Source organism: Anoplophora glabripennis, unplaced genomic scaffold (genome assembly GCF_000390285.2).
Source record: "Anoplophora glabripennis isolate ALB-LARVAE unplaced genomic scaffold, Agla_2.0 scaffold209, whole genome shotgun sequence".
Lineage (NCBI taxonomy): Eukaryota > Metazoa > Arthropoda > Insecta > Coleoptera > Cerambycidae > Anoplophora > Anoplophora glabripennis.
This window is the reverse complement of record NW_019416332.1, coordinates 97,275-110,822: the sequence shown is the minus strand read 5'-3', so window position 1 is coordinate 110,822 and position 13,548 is coordinate 97,275. Positions and strand designations below refer to the sequence as shown.

The following is a 13,548-nucleotide window of genomic DNA, read 5'->3' as shown; positions in this document are numbered from 1 at the left end:
TCCGTGATCTTTCAGTGCGAAAAATTATTTTTATACGACTGCCTTGCAAAAGGGGGTTTTGCGCACGGAAAACACGCTCTGAAAACGATATTTTGCACACGCGTCTCCAGATTATGGTTTTTGTTTGATGTCACCCAAATTATGCAATGTTTCAGGTTGGCTGAGTTTCATAGCAACCGTCACGGCTCCTTTATTTTGTTGATTATATACTTCAAAAATTGTTAAATTCCCGAAGTTTGGGTGTGAAAATGAGAGATTTTACTGAAAGCAAGCGAAATATGTTCGGAACTGCTGCCCACAAAATCCAGAAGCAGGTATGAAGCTGAGTTAAGCCGATTTATGAACTGGCGACTAGCCAAAAATGTCCAAACTTTCTCAGAAAACGCAGTAATGGTGTATTTTGAAGAACTATCTAAGAAATATAAATCTTCGACGTTGTGGACGATTTTTTCGATGCTCAAGTCAACGTTAAGTGCCAATCACAACATAGATCATAGAAGCTATAAAAAGTTGCAAGCGCTAATCAAACGAAAATCCGAAAACTACGTCCCAAAGAAGTCCCAAATCCTCACAGAACATGATTTTTGCCGGTTTTTGACAAAAGCATCAGACGACAAATATTTACTTATCAAGGCGGTGGTGGCAGTTGGACTATGTGAGGCATGTCGAAGGCATGTTATCTCAAAATACAAGACACCAAAGATTACAAAGAATACAAAAACAAAGGTACCAAGGTGTTTTACAATTACAGGAAACCTTTACACTATCTTAAAAAAGTACTGTGCTCTTCGTCCTCCTAATCTGAAGACAGGCTGGTTTTTTTTAAACTATCAAAACGGAAAATGTTCAAGCCAAAACGTTGGCATCAACAAAATTAGAAACATGGCTAGGGAAATCGCCAAGTTTTTGATGCTAGAGAATCCAGAAAGTTACACGGGGCATTGTTTTCGGCTTTCATCGGCCACAATTTTAGTCAATTCTGGCTCAAATCTGCTCGCCCTCAAACGCCATGGAGGGTGGAAATCCAGTACAGTTGCCGAAGGCTACGTTGATGACTGTTTGAGAAATAAAATGGAAGTTTTGAAAAAGATAGAGTCTCCAGTGTCTTCTGCTGCCACAGAACCGAACAACGATCGTCTACTGGAATACAACAAGAAAACAACGACCGCACGCTGAAAAACTGCACTAAAAACACGACACCAAAAATATTCTCTATTACCGAAAACAAGGTGCACAATAATACTGCTTTTCCCAGCGTAACCTTGAAGGAATGTTCAAATGTTACCATAAATATTAAATATTAGTTTCTTTTGTTAATGCGTTAGCAATTTTCTTAATAAAAACGAGTTAAATTAAAAGTTGTATTTAATTTATTTTGTTAATGCGTTGGCAATTTTAGTAATAAAAACGATTTAAATTAAAATTTGATTTTTGTGGTCTCTGTTTGCAGTCGTATAAAAAGTATCGTAAAAAACTCATTTGAAAACCTATTTGCACACTGGCTCGACTGTGGACCTCGCCTTCGGCTCGGTCCACCAATATGTCTCGCTCGTGTGCAAAGAGTCGTTTTCAAACCTTCTTGTTTAATATACTATTGTATTGTATATCAACATTTCTATAATTTGAATGGAGTTTCTTGTTCTATCATTGTCTTACTAAAAGTGAGATTTCTTGTCTATAGAACACCAACCTTAATATTGCGACAAGGAATACGTTCCTTTATTTTTGACACACTGTTGTATATACAGGGTGTTTCGATTCAAACTTCCGACGTGTAAAATGTCGGAATTTAAAAATCAATAAATTGGAATTCCTCGGGCTCTCGGCTTCCATAGTTCGGTCGTGTTGCATAAATTTTCGACTTTCAGTGTCCCCATAGAAAAGTCTACGGGCGTTAGATCTGACGATCTGGGAGGCCACTCAATTGACTGCGTCCTATCCAGTGATTTGGAAAGTTATGTTTAAGAAAATCAGCACAGCTACGGCATAATGTGGTGGAGCACCATCCTGCTGAAACCACACATCCTCTTCTGGCAAAGCGTTGTCATTTTCCAATACTTAAAAAATTTATGCAACACGACCGAACTCACCTTGAAGAGAAAGTCGATGTGTGTCGGGTTTTTTTGTTTTATTTTATTCCGATATTTTCTGCGTGAGAAGTTTTAATTGAAACACACTGTATAGTGTATACAGATAAAAATAATAAATATAATTATCTGCATATATGTTTGTAATCTTGAACTAAGCAAGACCATGATATGCTCATATACCGGATGCTCAATGGAGACATTTTTTCTTTCACTATTTTCAGAACAAATTTCTCATAGAAACACTGCAACATGCCAGTTTTGGTTTTCGCTCAGTACTATAGATGAAATGAAAACTTTTTAAGAAGTCTTAAATAAAGTAGCAGGAGAAAAGTAGCAGTGGTAACATTAAAACTTTTAATCCTTTTTTCAATGATGCTTTATTTTTTAAATTTGAACCAACATGAACTGAAAAACTGCTCTTTAAAATTCTGCTGTGAATAATAAAATCTCTTTTAAAATTTCTGAAAAGGTTTTTACCCGCCTAACACATTAGGGGTGGAATCCGTAAAAAGCTATATTTCTCTTTGCAACCAAAATTGACCTGTTTCGGCGTTCCTGTGGAAAATTAGTGCGAGGATAATTCGCAAAATAGTCCAGGTGGAAACTTATTTGAACCGCCTGGATGCACAAAAAATGTATTTGATTTTAGGGTTACTTTTATTTAGAAATACAATATATTATGTATTATCTACTTGCTTCAAATAACGTATCGTCAGACGCACCATTTAATACTAGAAGTAGTTTTTAAAGTAATAGTAAAATTATTTTGAATCGAAGTATCTAACGCAAATAATGCCAACTAATCATATAATTAATTTAAAATGTGGAATATAAAATCGTTCGCAAATTCAATAAGGTTATATGTTCTTCTATCGACTCATGAAATTTTGATGTGATAATAAAAATTCGTCATATTGTTGAACATTGTAATATGTAATTTGAAATAATTAATCAATCATTAATTAGTGATTCCTAAGGTAAAAATACTTAGTAAAGTAAAAAATCTACCTTAATTCAAAAATACTTCTTCATTTAAAAGTTCCAGTCTTACTTTTAAATGGTTTTTCATAAATATCTGTTTCACTGTATATCTAGAAAATAAAGATTTTTAAATTATATTAACATGAACTTTTTTTCATTCCTTTAAGAAGATTGTGCAGATTTAAAAGGATTCGGTAAATATTATTTCCAAGGATCCTCTCAGTTTCCGCTTTTGAAAAAATTCTTTTCCACTTTTGTCAGGCAATTCAATTTTTACAAATAATTTTTATTATATGTCACTACCCATTAACAATAAAAATAATGAAAAGTAATATCAACTGTTCTTATAATAAATGTGATTGCCTTTGAAAGTTTCTGGATATACTTCGTTCACAAATCTTTACACATTTTGAAAAAAGTATGTAGAAGAAACACATTTCTGCGTGGAGGTTTAGTAGCAATTCTTCAGGTAAATTGGACAAGTTTGAATAAAATTGAAATAAACTTTTCTGTTCGGATTACTTGACAGTCTTTCAGGGCCAAATTATTAAAGCAAGTTTATCTTACAGTTAACTAACTAGAAGATTAGAATGTATTATAGTTAGTTAACTGTAAGATAAACTTGCTTTAATAATTTGGTCCTTATGGGACAAATTAAATATGTAGTCACTGGTTATACCCAAATGCCTTTTATGAATAGCGTTGGGATTTTCATCGCCACAGACATGGTCATTATGAAAATTAGTGACTCATAACTTTGTTCATTGGTATAAAGAATTTTCATATTAAAATTAAGACTATCTCTAACTATACTAGCAAGAAAAAACCGAACTGGAAATTAACTCCCCTAAATCTTGAATACTGATCGAATACGATAAGGCTTAATAAGTTCTTTTTTATAATCCAAGTGTTAGTGCTTTTCGAAAATATTGTTATGAACTCTTCCTCAACTATAGTCTCACTGCAAGCTGCTTCGATTTCAGCTACTCAGTTCGTTATATTGAAGCATTTTTTTTCTGAAAACGTCTTCACGTAGGTAGATTTTTATAATCAACAGCAAAAAGATACTATGTGAAAATCGATTCCTTAAAGATGTAGAAGTTAATATATCTACAATCTATTTTTTTATGCAAATATTTTCGTTTTTTAGACGAAATCTAGCAATTTTAAAAGAAATTCAATTGTAAGGTATGGAATTGAGAAATAATTCGGAAACTCAGTTGATTTCCTTAAATCAGATACAATAAGTCATTTCTCAAATATTTATGAAAAACCATATCAAAAATAAGATTTTAACACTCTGTAACTTTTAAACAAAGTATTTTTTGACTAAGGTAAGCTGACCTAGGATTTTCCTCTATAGAACAATCGTTTTGCTTTGGAGTTTATGATTAGCTGGTATTGATTATGTTTCACTGAAAAATACATTTTGTGTCTAGATTGTCTTAGTGTTACTAGTTACACACTACCCTTCGAACTAGATTATCCGAAAGTGTAGCTCTAAAATGATATATTTAAGATAAAGAGACAAATGCATATATGTAAGGTGTCATTTTTATATACAGGGTGGGCCAATGGAAACTTTCCACCCCGATTTTTTTGGTTTAAAATAAAAATCTGAGAACACGCTCGGACACGTCGACTTTTGATTTGAAGGGGAACTATTTTTCAGTTTTTTCATCCCCGTAGCTTTAACCCTCTAGCTGGGGAAAGAACAACCCCCCAAATTTGAATAGGGGATAGGGGTCGTGCCATACCTCTTTTAACAGGACTCATCGAGTTGTTTATGACCCTACAATTTCACCTCATTATTTTTATCCGTAACGAAATGATAGCTTGTCAAAATAAAAATACTTACTAATTTATTAATTAGGTCTACACGTGAACTTTATCTAACAAACTGTTCAAAATGTCCGCCATTAACATCCATGCAATAATAAAATCGATTCTCTATCTCTTCTCTAACATTCTGCAACATATCGGCAGTTATCCTGTGACATTCTACAGTTATGCGTTCTTGCAAAACTTGAAGAGAAGCTGGCTGTTTTATAAACTCTAGACTTCAAATGGCCCCAGAGAAATAAATCTAGATAGGAAAGATCAGGGGACCTTGCAGGCCACTCAATAGATCTCGTACGGCCAATCCAATGACCTCTAAAATATTGGTTGAGGAATTGCCGAACGGGGGCTGCATAATGGGCTGGAGCCCCATCTTGTTGAAAAAACACTTCATGTTGTGACAAGTTATCTTCGGCAATAATCTCCCTTATTCTAGGAACAATATTGTCTCGAAGCAAAGTAAGATACATCTCTCCAGTCAAATTGTCTTGCAAAAAGAATGGGCCGATCAAGTTATTGCCTAAGATACCTGCCCAGACAATCAACTTTTCAGGATGTTGAGTGTGAGACTCTCTAAATAAATCTTTCTCTGGGGCCATTTGAAGTCTAGAGTTTATAAAACAGCCAGCTTCTCTTCAAGTTTTGCAAGAACGCATAACTGTAGAATGTCAAAGGATAACTGCCGATATGTTGCAGAATGTTAGAGAAGAGATAGAGAATCGATTTTTTATTATTGCATGGATGTTAATTAGTAAGTATTTTTATTTATTTTTATTTATTTTTATTTTGACAAGCTGTTATTTCGTTACGGATAAAAATCATAAGGCGAAATTGTAGGGTCATAAAGAACTCGATGAGACCTTTAAAAAGAGGTATGGCACGACCCCTATTCCCTATTCAAATTTGGGGGGTTGTTCTCTCCCCAGCTAGGGGGTTAAAGCTACGGGGATGAAGAAACTGAAAAATAGTTCCCCCTCAAATAAAAAGTCGACGTGTCCGAGCGTTTTCCCAGATTTTTATTTTAAACCAAAAAAATCGGGGTGGAAAGTTTCCATTGGCCCACCCTGTAGATAATTTCCGAAGGCAATAATACTTTCTACCTACCTAACTTCGCATGCTTTATGAATCAACAAATAGCTGCAAACTGTCATAATATCAGATTATTTCACCAAGCAGTGATTGAGATGCGGAGATACCTACCATAAATTTTTTAAAAATTTCAAAACCTTGTTTTTCCCATACAGAATCTCAAAATTAAAAACATTTTTAGACAAATTTTTTGTAGTAGTATTTATCACCTGCTGAAGTTATCAGATCGATTTGACTCGCCCTGTATATTAAGTTAATATCGATTTTCCCTATTTTTAAGTTGTTAATTTTTTGCCATTCATTGATCTCTTTATTTTAAACCTTCACTTTAGGTCGTACACTCGCCAAATAATAAAATGTGCATGATTCCAGAATAGTTTCTATCTCAAAATTCTAACTTGTAGGGTTGTGTATTGATTCACAGATGTCCGCTACGAATATGTGGTAGACCAGCAGCCGATCGGCAAGCTCCTTTTTGACCAGTGGTGCGAAGAGAAGGGGCCGCGCTACCACCGGTGTGTGAAGTTCCTCGACGCCGCCAAGCGTTATGAGGTCGAAACCGACGAGCAGCGCCTGGAGCTGGCCAATTCCATCAAAAAAGAGTTCATGGTCGGCGCGGAGGGGCAGGAAGGTATCTCGTTGCCGGAGATCGGGGTGGCCGTGTCCTCCTGCGATAAACTCACCAACGGACACAAGGATCTCTTTGCTCCGTGCATGCAAGCTGTTAAAGACTGCCTGGCGGGAGAACCGTTCCAGGAATTCACCAAGTCCATGTACTTCCACCGGTACCTCCAGTGGAAGTGGCTGGAATCACAGTCGGTCACCTACAAGACCTTCAGGATGTACCGAGTTCTGGGTAAAGGCGGATTCGGAGAAGTGTGCGCGTGTCAGGTATGTTTGAAAAATTAATTGCATTGAATTCAGAAACACAGACGTGCGCATGTTGAGGGGTCGTCTGTTACCATACTGATTCGACATTGATTGTTACCTAACTATGTTCACTTACAACGTTTACTAGTCAAAGTTAACGAATATTGTTCTCAAACAATGTTTCATCATGTTAGTTAACATGATGAGGCGTCCATATTAAAATGAATTTAATATACATTATTCAAATGAAAAAATTCATGACGTAATAGTTACTATGCAATAAACTTTGGTATCTTAAGCTTAATGCAGGATGTTATTCATTGGGATTAAAGTTTTGGAAAGAATATTAAGTGACCAGAAAAAACAGCTTTTACTTGCATTTACTTTTTAGGCTATTGACTGCAAAATGTTCTTTATAAAATAATGTATTTGTATAGAATTTCAAGAAAAATATGTCAAAAATTATTCTCGAGGTATATGAAGTTTTAATCGACAGTTTAAAGGATACATTAAACGTGACCTCTTCATTTACTTTATTTTTTTGGATTGTATTCAGTACATTTTAATTCTACGGTACTTTAAAAATAATTATCCGTTTGAATGAAGTCAAAAAATGTTCCTAAATTGTGCTAAAAAAATACTTCACCTACGTTAGCTATAGCTCTAATTCATTCATTCAAGCGACATTTTTCCACGGTATGCCGCTAGAAGAGATACCATTTTTTTTTCTTGAGAGCTCGCTTTCAAATTCACTTTTGTGTGATACCACCAAACGTCTTATTTCTTCGTTGTATTGTTCACATAACTTAATTAGTTTTGTTACATTACCATAATAATAATGTGGTCTTTATTGCATATCAAAAAAGTGATTATAACAAATATATCAAAATGAGTGGCGATATCCAACAGAGTTGTTCAGTATAACCACCCTCATACAAATATAATTCCAAAAGAAAAAAACAATATAAAAAAATATAAATCAGAAATAACTATGTAAGGCCTCGACTAAGTACAAGAAATTCTTTGATCTTTTTTCTGAATATAGCAATGTTACAAGATAATTTTATGTTTATTGGTATCGAATTTAATACATTTGCAGAGTTATAGCTAAAGCTGCGATATACAGGACAGGCTAGATGAATTACAAAACGTTCATGTAGTTGTAGATTAAACCATTTAAAACTGTAGATATATGTTCATATTTTCTAATGTTATAACAAAACGTAATGCAAGCATTTTGAATTTTTCATTACATTTTCTTATATACTGCACGTATTTTTTGTACAAGGAAAGGTCCGAAATGAACTTGACAAAAATTGTATAACATTCAGAAATATATCGCTTGCTGAAGGAACACTGAATTATGTTAGCGAACAGTGTTGTTAATAGGATGCAAAAAAATTTAAACTGTATTAACACTTCTCGAACATTTTCATTGTTAGCGGACAATATTAGTTAATATTGTTCGTATCCGTGTGGACTTGAAAAACTCTGAATTTTGTTAGCGAACTGTGTTATTAGGTCGCAAATATTATGAATATTAATGAAAATTCAAATTTTTCTGACATTGTTCGTATTCGAACATAATTAGCCAAAAAATTTATTTTTCAATGATATTTTCTACAAAACAATTGAACACGTTAAAAAAATGGACAGCCAAACACATAATTTCTTAGATGGAACACCCTGTAAATGTTTACCAGTTTATTAGAAAGCTTTTCGAGGATTACAATGATATAAAGTCTAATCTGTAATAATGAAAGATACAACCATAAAAATTTGCCATAAATTAAGTCTTGCCTTGGAAAAATGTTTGTTATTTTTTGCTTAATTACGTGTCTCTGCCGCTATGAAAGAAAAAATAAAATAATTAATTCTCGCAGAAATACCTAATTAAATAAAAAAAATAGTAATAAAATATACATAGCTATCAGAAATAAACAAGTAATTACAGACTTTTTTTACTAGACGATCAATGGCAACTAAAACAAAGTCTTCTTACACATATTACATCTATTTGATCATGTGTTCCTTGTTATTATGGCTAAAAAATAAAACAAAGAGTTTAACGCTATTACGTAAAAATATACATGGAAATCATTAACATCAACATGTTGCCTCGATGTTGCGACCATATTTTTTATAGTCATATCCTTCAAAGGTATATGAAGCCGTATTTATTAACATCGCAACATCGAGACTACATGTCGCTCGAATGATGTCGTACAGCATCATGGATACAGCCTAAATTATTGATTTCACAGCTAATATGAAACAGTTTTTTTGTCATATTTTGTTTTAATTAGTTTTTGCCATGATTAATTTCACATGGAGAATCAGTATAGGAATAGTAATAAATGTATAGAACAATTTAGAAATGATAATGATTTGATTTGAAATCAGGTACTGAAAAAATATTGCGACAATCATGTATAAACAATTTTGTAAAAATTGCGTTCAATAGAACTGTGAAACCATAACAATTTAGTAGCGAAGTGAATATCAGTAGAATTTCGTGCTTGTTCGGATTAAATGTTACCTGCAGATTGTTCAATGAATATAGAGTAAAATAACCGACCCTTACCTAGACATGCTGCTGGCATGAGTTTATTTATGTTGTCATGGTTTTCGAATTTTTAGATTGCATCTATGAAAAAAACTAAATTAGGAATGTTTTACGCAAGTCTGAAGAATTTCTGCTATATGATATTGCTTTTTTATTAGGATTTTCTAATTCCAAGGCCACTGATTAGTTTTTATTCAAATTTTTAAGTTTATTTCTTCAATTGTTTTTGAGTACTCGCTCAAAAACTGTTTCACGCCCAGCCCTTGATCGTAGAATTCTGAAGGAATTCTTTTAGGGGAATGTTTTACTCGTTTTATTTTTTATTTATTTATTTTATTTTTTCTTTATTTTGATATAATAATCCTGTTTTTGAATCCAATTAATTTTATGCAGATATTATGGACATTATGCTATGTTACCTTTATAACAATTATTTGGTGTTATGGTCCATAGTAACAACTTGAAAGGCCATGTGATCTAAGGTCACAGAATTATATCCTCAACGTCAAAGAAACCGCTAAAAGCTTATTTTTTTATATATTTATCATCGTTGGTATAAGTAGAAAATTGCCGTCGCATACCCATCTAATCCAGTGCTGTGGAAGATTTTCATCGAGATAAATTCTCACATCCCCCTATCAGAGCAGCTTCATTTTATCTTTATCGGCGAACGACATTATTGATGTCTTCTTGCAATCTGGATTGTAAGCGGCTTATTGTGCCGAAACTCTCTACTCAAACTACACCACTGTTGTGCGCTTTAATATTCCCAGTAATTTATTTTTTATAAAATATTTAAGTAGTCTTGTATATTAAACAGGTAGGTATGTACAGGGTGTCTCAATCTCGACAGTATGGGCCTACTGTGAGGATACAAAAAAATTAAATAACATTTGGGACACGTGGTGTTAAATGGGATGAGATAAACTCCATTTTTAATCGAAACTATTATCTTTGGCAGAAACGACTCATGACGTCATAAATTATATTTTTTCCAGAAACATACCCAATTTTCCTGTTAAAAATCTCTCTTTTTTGTAATAAACTATTATTAGAAAAATGTTTCTGTTTAAAAGTTATAAGCAATATCGTCCTAAAGAGTATCAAAATAAATACCACCTAAAAATCACATTAGCGGTGGAAGGATCAAGTAGTTGTTGGAAAATAATTGAATGTTCGTTGTTTAAAGTGCATAAATGTCATTAAGAATAAATAAAAGGATTAAACTCGATAATTCTTTAATAGAGTTAAAACTAAAGGTGATGATAACAATAACTAAACTTAAAAAATGAGGCATGATAACAATAACTAAACTTAAAAAATGAGGCAAACGCTTTCATACTACATATATTACAATATATTTTCTATATGACCTCCTCTCATTTCAAGACACTTATCCAATCTTCGCGTGACTTCTTTATGGGCTGCGTTTATTAACATTTCGCCGCTTAACTCATTACAAGCGTTTGTGATTTTTTCTTTCAAATTATTAATATCTCGCGAAGGTGTTTTGTAAACCTTATTTTTTAAAACCCCCCATAAAAAAATCAAGGGGTGTTAGATCTGGTAACTTTCCGGGCCACTGAATAGGTCCAATAAGCCCAATACATTTTTCTGGGAAAGTTTTATCTAAATATTGCTGCACAATTCTGGCCTTGTTGGGTGGAGCCGCGTCGTGCTGAAACAGTAAGTTTCTCCTTAGCTGCACATTCTCCAGAAGTGAGGAAGTTCTTCTGGTAGGAAATTTAGGTAATTCACGCTGTTCAATGTATGTTCATAAAAATAAGGCCCAATTAATTGCCTACCGATGATGCCGCACCATACATTTACTCCAAAATGGCCTTGATTTTGAACTGGATTTACAATGTGGGGATGGACCAATGGACCAGTAGTGTTCGTTGCGCCTGTTTGGCAAACCATTACTGACAAACCCACTTCCGTCCGTCCAAAGAACGTGCCGAAAGTGGTTCTGATTAACAGTTTCTACATTTACTACAATTTGAGCTATAAAATTAAATCTGTTTTCAATATAACGCTCAGGCAAATACTTCAAATTGTGAATTTTAGAGTCTCTCCTCTCCTAGCTAAAGAAGCTAAAGGAGCTGTAATTGTGAATTTTAGCTCTCCTCTCCTCTCCTAGCTGTATTAACATTGTTTCTTACCCTTCGGTTAATTATTATTTGATTTTTCCCAACAGAAAATGCATCTTCATTGCGTCACAAGGTCGCCTCAAATCTTAGGTTCTGTGATCAGGAATGAGGCGTTCGTATTGAATAATGACAAGTATTTTGTGACATTTATGTACTTTAAACAACGAACATTCAATTATTTTCCAACGACTACTTGATCCTTCCACCGCTAAGGTGATTTTTAATAGGTATTTCTTTTGAGACTCTTTATGACGATATTGCTTATAACTTTTAAATGGGAAGTAGTACAGAAAAATTTCTCTAATAAAAGTTTATTAAGAAAAATCTAACAGGAAAAAAATTGGAGTATTTTTCTGGAAAAAATATAATTGATGATGTTATTTCATTAGTCGTTTATGTCAAATCCCAAAGATAATGCTTTCGATTGAGTATGGAGCTTACCTCATCCCATTTAACACCATGTGTCCCAAATTTTATTTAAATTTTGTATATCCTCACAGTAGGCCCATAATATCGAGTTTGAGGCACCTTGTACAAAGTACATGTATCTACATAGTCCTGCATTTAAGGATTCGATTCGAGATAGAGCCGTTGATCAAAAAGCATTATTTAAAATTATTTTCAGATATACAGAGTGATGTATGAAAGCATGATCGTTGCTTGTATAGGACGTCAGTTATTCCCTATTCCTTTGATAAATAGGGGAATTTTTTGCCTTTAGAATTACGGACATTTTGTATTGAAAATATGAAAGAACGTGCTTCGTTTCATAAAAAAGTTACTCTTGTTCGATTTCGATACATCCCTTGGTTATCGAGATATTTGCATATACAAATTTCTGTGCATTTAGTTTTAATCATTTAATCATCAAGTGCAGTTTCAAATCAATTTATGGGCAGGAATAATTGGACATCATTTAATAGGACCTGTTGAATTACCGCCTAGGCTAAATGGTCAGAAATATTTACAGTTTCTCCAAGAACACTATCCAATCTATTAGAGGATCTTCCCTTACAAACACGCATTAATATGTGGTTTATGCGCGATGGTGCTCCACCTCATTTTAGTTTAAGAGTTACGGGAGATAGGGTTTATCCAGATCGATGGATAGGCCGGTCTTGCCCAGTATCCTGGGCGCCTAGATCACCAGATTTAAATCCTTTGGATTTCTACTTCTGGAGTGATTTGAAAAGACTTGTTTACGCAACTTCTGTGGCAAGTGAAGATAGACTGCGGCAAAGGATTTTCCACCATAACCAGGAAATAAAAAAATATATTTAAATTATTTGGAGAGTACAGCCAACACTAATTAGACGTAAATACTTAAGGCGGTGCTCATTTTAAACAATTTTTATAGTAATTAGTAATTTTTAATCGTTAAGTAGATATTTCTTAATTTTCCCATTTTTTCTGTTTTGTTTGTAATTTTCTCTTTAAACGGTTTATGTTTTACTTTCGCTTTAAGTTGTTTTTTAGAGAACTGTAAATAATTTGGTTCATACGCTAGTTGTCAAGTCGCATTATTTTAATTTAAGGATTAAAAGTTGCTTAAGGGCGCCGTTTTATAGACAAGAAATCGCACTTTTGGTAAGACAGCGATAGCACCTGATAGATAGTAGAATCCAGGAAGTGGCGGTCTCTACTAGCGTAATGCCAAACTAGAACAACTTCATAATACCACATAGCAATCGACGTAAAGATTTCTTTAATCGGTAACTATATATTCTCAGGACATTGGTAAGCCTATTATCGTCCAGAGCCGCATTAGGGAAAATATGTGCAATGAACAAGAATTGTCAGATAATTTTAATATTTGCACAGAAAAATAATATAATGACCTACAGTGTTTTAATAAAATATTGGATGTGGAAACAGAGGAATACTATACTTGATACTATCAAAAATTTAAACATTTATTATAGTGTTTACGAAGATAGTTGAAACCGTATAAAAACTAAAAGTC

The 13,548-nt window shown here is 33.6% G+C and overlaps 1 protein-coding gene across 1 annotated transcript in view; it reads left to right on the top strand.

The window, feature by feature from the left end:
* Nucleotides 1-13,548, top strand: part of LOC108906035 (G protein-coupled receptor kinase 2) — a 168,926-nt gene that overhangs the window by 92,781 nt on the left and 62,597 nt on the right. The window contains exon 3 of the mRNA XM_018709177.2: nucleotides 6,424-6,890. Coding sequence (XP_018564693.1) covers nucleotides 6,424-6,890 — 467 coding nt within the window. The remainder of the gene's footprint in view (nucleotides 1-6,423; nucleotides 6,891-13,548) is intronic.